At 41.3% G+C, this 6,000-nt stretch overlaps 1 protein-coding gene across 1 annotated transcript in view; it reads left to right on the forward strand.

Annotated features, from left to right (window-relative positions):
* Positions 1-1,221, forward strand: part of LOC126285247 (serine/arginine repetitive matrix protein 1-like) — a 77,660-nt gene extending 76,439 nt beyond the window's left edge. Inside the window, exons 10-11 of the mRNA XM_049984543.1 lie at positions 71-289; positions 904-1,221. Coding sequence (XP_049840500.1) covers positions 71-289; positions 904-1,221 — 537 coding nt within the window. The remainder of the gene's footprint in view (positions 1-70; positions 290-903) is intronic.
* Positions 1,222-6,000: the final 4,779 nt, after the last annotated feature.

Here is a 6,000-nt window from a genome sequence, read left to right on the forward strand (position 1 = left end):
AATACGAAAGAAATGAATTCCAATGATGTTATGCAGCCACGTTTACTGACATGACAATTTCATTCCGCAGTTTGGTCCAAGACCACGAATTGTGCATTTTGACTTGCCCGGTGTCGAAGATGAAGAGGAGGAAGTCTCTGGCTCCTACTACCCGCCCGGAGTTCCTGTTCCACCCAGTCGTCTGCAGATCTTTGCAAACAGACCACGCAGACGGAAGATTATCCGGGAGCCACCGTCGCAGGAAGTGCAGACTGCGATGGCACAGCTCAGAGCTGAGATACATCCAATGGTATGTTAACCATGTGGTTGTTGCTAATACAGCATTACATTAGAAATTCAAACGTAGCTTTCTTCTTTTTATTATTATTATCTTTTTGTGTGAGACACTTATAATAAATATATATGTAAATGTAGGTTTAAGTAATTCATTCACCCATCGTGTCACCTATAAACTACACGAAAATTATGTAAAACACTACGACGTGATTATGGGGCGTGACAAGTTCATCTTAAAGGCAAACGCGATTCATTATTTGAGAATAGGTGGAAACGAAAACATTTATTGATCACAAATTTGTTTAATAAATTCAGTAACCCATGCCGATTGTTATGATGGTCATTAGATTGATCCAAAACAAGAATATGCATATTTATGAGTAAGGGCATAACGATGACTGCAACCTTTGTGTTTATTCATTTGCTGGAAAGTTCGTGAAGTTGTGAAATGAAAATTCATTTATGTCTACATCAGCTTCCATATAATATTTCTGTTATTTTGATTCCTCGCGAAAGTCGTAGTCACCGCCCTGTCACAGAATGTTAGTAGGCTGCAATACCTTAAGCAGCAGATATAGTGTTGCTCAAGGAGTGGCGTAATAAAAATAGTTCTTTTCTCTTTCGCAGGAGAACCCTCCACCCACATCGCGGATTGGACGTTTGATGGAGAGTCTACTCGACATGTATCGGAACAAGGGAGATTACCGGCGAAACCGTGGTTTGGCAGAGAGACCAGGGTTCTTCAGGCGAATGAAGAGGAGACTCGCTCCTGTTCGTGAGGCAATGAGAAGATTTCTGTATCTGAAGAAGAATACGGACGAGAGACAGCTGCCGACGGGCATAGATTCAACTCTTTGTGATTATATTCTTCATTGTGAACATCCTGACCCTAAATACTCGCCGATTATTCCGTTAATATCACAGCTACTTGAAACCTCGCTGTGAGTGGAGTGTTGCAAGCCAATCTGATTTGGTTTAAATAAAACACTTTAAAAACTCGCTTTATCGTGGTTTTTCTTTTCTTGGTTACTTAAAAGAATTATTTATAGGCAAAATAAATGGCATCACAACGAAGAAGCCTGGCAGTCAGAAACAGAAGATAGTGTGAAGAAGCAATTTACTTGGAAGGAATTGAAGCTGTTGGCGTTGCGGTTAACTTCAGTGATGTTAAGAATAGGGTAGATGACGGGATTGTGGTGAAACATGTGAAATCAGACAAGAGTTTTAAGAGATTGTATATGTCAAGTTGATTTAGTCTATAAGTCACTTTCCGTCTTAGAGATTTGACTATGGGTTATCAAAAAAAGGTCAGAAACAATCAAAAAGTCAAGGAAAATTTGCAGATCATTGCTTATTGTGATAAGAGTGAAAGAGAGACTAGGAGAGTCAGCGTGGAGAGGAGACGTCCAAATTAACGTAGAAATTCCTGGGTAGGCAATACCTAGTTTATCCTGTTTGTACGTCAAATATAGGGCTCAGCATACCACCTGTGATATAAGGTCCCTGAGGAAAGATATTCATATAGAAGACGATGTATTGGCTATTGTGGGTATAGGTAACTTTTCGGACCATAACTCTGCAATTAAGTATGATATGAGATATACCACTGATGTTGCACTTTGCAGTGAGGTGAAGATTGTGTCACTGAGTGACACAACAAGTACTGGAGCTTTACGATTCGATCACTCGATTTTGGCGGTCTTGTGTGGGTGTGAGTGTTGCACTGTACCGCATATAGTCTCACCAGGTGTGGCACTGCCAGCTTCTGAATGTTTAAAGAGTTAACTGCATTACTAATTTGCACAAGCAGTCTGTGTGTGAGAGTTTTGGCTGCTAACCCCAGTGATTTCCAGTAATTTCACTAAGAATTAACGTATCACAAACACAGAGCTGCCATGTAACTATAGCCACAGCGTAAGTTAATAAAATAGCCAAAATAGTGTCATTGGAGATACAATTCATAAAAAACCGGGACACTTTTTAAGCAACACGTAAGTATCCAGTTAGAGATGAGGTACTGGTATCACAATAGGAAACTAAAAATCATAGTTTATTTCTACAGAGGTGATAAGCTAAATATAACAACTTCTGAAAGTCACTGAAATTGAGTAGATGCATATAGATTGAAACAGTTTATTACCAAGCTGGTGTAGACATCACTCGATGGAAGAGAGAATGGCTGTACAGACAAAAGTGGAATAAAATGCTTAGCAATAGACGTAAGCTAGAGTTGCACTACACAGCTCTTCTGAGTGCTGTACTTCAGTACTGGACTTAGCAATACAGAAGAAAACAAATCTGGCAGTTTAGAAGTTCAACAGGCAATGTTTTACACTTCCTTAACAGCATTACAGAGGGTACAAGTAAGACAGTAGAAATAGCTTCGAAGTCCCCATAGTGGAGATTTCAATTTTTTTTTCACGTTGGAGAGTAAAGCTTGATGGTACCTGATCTGTTACTGGCGAGCTGTTTTTGTGTGTTTTCCACGGGAACATTGCAGCTATAGTAGAGCTACAGTATAGTTGATAATTAGTTTTTAAATCTCACGCTCTTTCATAAAACAATTGAAGTCCCCAAATGAGTGAAATTACGGTAACAAAGCTTGTCCATCATTTAGATTCATTTAAGCTGTTCACTTTCAATACAGTATTAAGTTACTAGAGCCCAGAGATACTTGTAGTGGAATATCAGGGAATAAGTGGCTATCATAAGGATTAAAATATTTTGTATTACAAATAGAGAGCTTTATTCAAAACTAGTAGCTAGCGCAATTAAAATTTGGTATACACTAGAAATAATGCTCCACAACACTTCCCCACGTCTATCAAAAGGCAAACACCATGCACTATCTGCAAAAACTACAAAATTCAAATAACGAAGCCAAGGTAGTTTTGAGAATCATTAGCGATCAAATGAATAAACCTCAGTAGAACAGCTATGGGAAGTTTGGTGCACAGTTAAAGTAGCCACCGTTAGTCATCACTATAAATGCCGTAAAAGTCGCCCACTGTTTATGAAATACTGAAACCGCCGAAATATTTGCAATTGGTGCTTCAGCGGGACGAAGTTTTGGCATGCCACAGACTTTGTCGTAGCCAATACTTTCCCACTGAAAAAACTAGTGATTATAATTCTATAACTTCCACATGATGCCAAACCATCTGAAGTTAGATAAACTGTAATTGAATTTGGCCGCAAGTTTATTCACACGGAGTCAGTGCAAAGTAAATTTAACTAGTGGACCTCAATCGACCAATCAGGGAATTAACTTCACCACGGGAGGTGGGATGGCACGCTGGCGAAGCTGTTTGTCATTACATTAATCATCATTACTCAGATAGGATTAGGCTGACTAAGGAACGCTTCATTGACGTTAATGTGCTCACACTTAACCATTCAAACATCCGCAGAATGACAGAGAACAAAATTCATCATTTTCTAGGAAAGATTGAGTCGTCAAAAGCGGCCTGTGACTCACAGACAATAAATTATTTGACGTCACCATTCGCAAGTTCAGTAGTGACCAGATAAGGAATAAAGTCACCATTAAAATTGCTACACCAAAACAAAAAACAGAAACATGGAGATGATAAACGGATATTCATTGGACAAATATATATATATAGAAGTGTCATGTGATTACATTTTCACGAAAATTGGGTGCATAGATCCTGAGAAATCAGCACCCAGAACAACCACCTCTGGCCGTAATAACGGCCTTGATACGCCTGGGCATTGAGTCAAACAGAGCTTGGATGGCGTGTACAGGTACAGCTGCCCACGCAGTTTCAACACAATACCACAGTTCATCAAGAGTAGTGACTGGCGTGTTGTGACGAGCCAGTTACTCGGCCGCCATTGACCAGACGTTTTCAATTGGTGAGAGATCTGGAGAATGTGCTGGCCAGGGCAGCAGTCGAACATTTCCTGTATCCAGAAAGACCCGTACAGAACCTGCAACTTTATTATCCTGCTGAAATGTAGGGTTTCGCAGGGATCGAATGAAGGGTAGAGCCACGGGTCGTAACACATCTGAAATGTAACGTCCACTGTTCAAAGTGACCGAGACGTGTAACCAAAGGCACCCCATACCATTACGCCGGGTGATACGCCAGTATGGCGATGACGAATACACGCTTCCAATGTGCGTTCACCGCTATGTCGCCAAACACGGATGCGACCATCGTGATGCTATAATCAGAACCTCCGTTCATCCCAAAAAATGACGTTTTGCCATTCGTGCACCCACGTTCGTCGTTGAGTACACCATCGCAGACGCTGCTGTCTGTGATTCAGCGTCAAGGGTAACCGCAGACATGGTCTCCGAGTTGATAGTCCATGCTGCTGCAAACGTCGTCGAACTGTTCGTGCAGGTGGTTGTTGTCTTGCAAACGTCCCCATCTGTTGACTCAGGGATCGAGACGTGGCTGCACGATCCATTATAGCTATGCGGATAAGATGCCTGTCTTCTCGACTGCTAGTGATACGAGGCCGTTGGGATCCAGCATGGCGTTCCGTATTACCCTCCTGAACCCTCCGATTCCATATTCTGCTAACAGTCATTGGATCTCGACCAACGCGAGCAGCAATGTCGTGATACGATAAACCGCAATCGCGATAGACTACAATGCGACCTTTATCAAAGTCGGAAACGTGATGGTACGCATTTCTCCTCCTTACAGGAGGCATCACAACAACGTTTCACCAGGTAACGCCGGTCAACTGCTCTTTGTGTTTGAGAAATCGGTTGGAAACTTTCCTCATGTCAGCATGTTGTAGGTGTCGCCACGGGCGCCAGCCTTGTGTGAATGCTCTGAAACGCTAATCAATTGCATATCGAAACATCTTCTTCCTGTCGGTTAAATTTCGCGTCTGTAGCATGACATGTTCGTGGTGTACCAATTTTAATGGCCAGTAGTGTAGTTAATCTATAATAACACTCACAAGAAACCCAGAATACTTCTGACAAATGATATTAAAAATTATACAAAATTCATAAGACGAAAAACAGCACTAATTAATTATGGAAAATTCATAAGACGAAAACCTGAACCAATTCCCATTGTAAAACAGCTTGCAAGGTCACGAGGCAGCAGATCATCGTACTCACCAGACACCAGCACAGCGACTGACTGACTCTGCACAAAGCCTGCCTTATCCCCGTGCACAATTATGGAAAAAACTTGGAGGCGCGAACTGACCGATCAATAATGTGAATTTTTCAATGATGTTAGGAGTCCTCTTATTCAGAAAGTATGAGAAACAACACCTGATTCCTTTCCTCAAAATTTTCAGATATACGTTTAAAAAATGGACTAGTGCTTGCCTTGCACATGGATCTGTGTGGAGGAAAGCGTGGGCAGATAACTGCCTCACAAGTTTAGTGCCCCGAACCAGAGTCGAAAAATTAAACTCAGCAGCCGTTCCCGGTCCCTTCTACAAAGCTGTAACTAAAAAGTACACTTCATTTCGCCATTGTGCCTGTGTTTACAGTTACACCCATATTCACACAAACTGGCAGACATGTGTAAAGACGAAACATGGTTTAAGTTACATGGTTTGCTGAATATCAAACGCATTAAAAACTAAAAGTCAAAATACAATCAATTCGGCTCCCAGCGTAATCTTTCCGCCCACCGTGGTAAAAGTATGAGGAGACAGACAGAGAAGAAACACTTGGTAAAACTACAAAATCACAAGGAAGTGGGACTCATATTTCATTAC

The sequence above is a fragment of the Schistocerca gregaria genome, chromosome 8 (genome assembly GCF_023897955.1).
Source record: "Schistocerca gregaria isolate iqSchGreg1 chromosome 8, iqSchGreg1.2, whole genome shotgun sequence".
NCBI classification, from domain to species: Eukaryota; Metazoa; Arthropoda; class Insecta; order Orthoptera; family Acrididae; genus Schistocerca; species Schistocerca gregaria.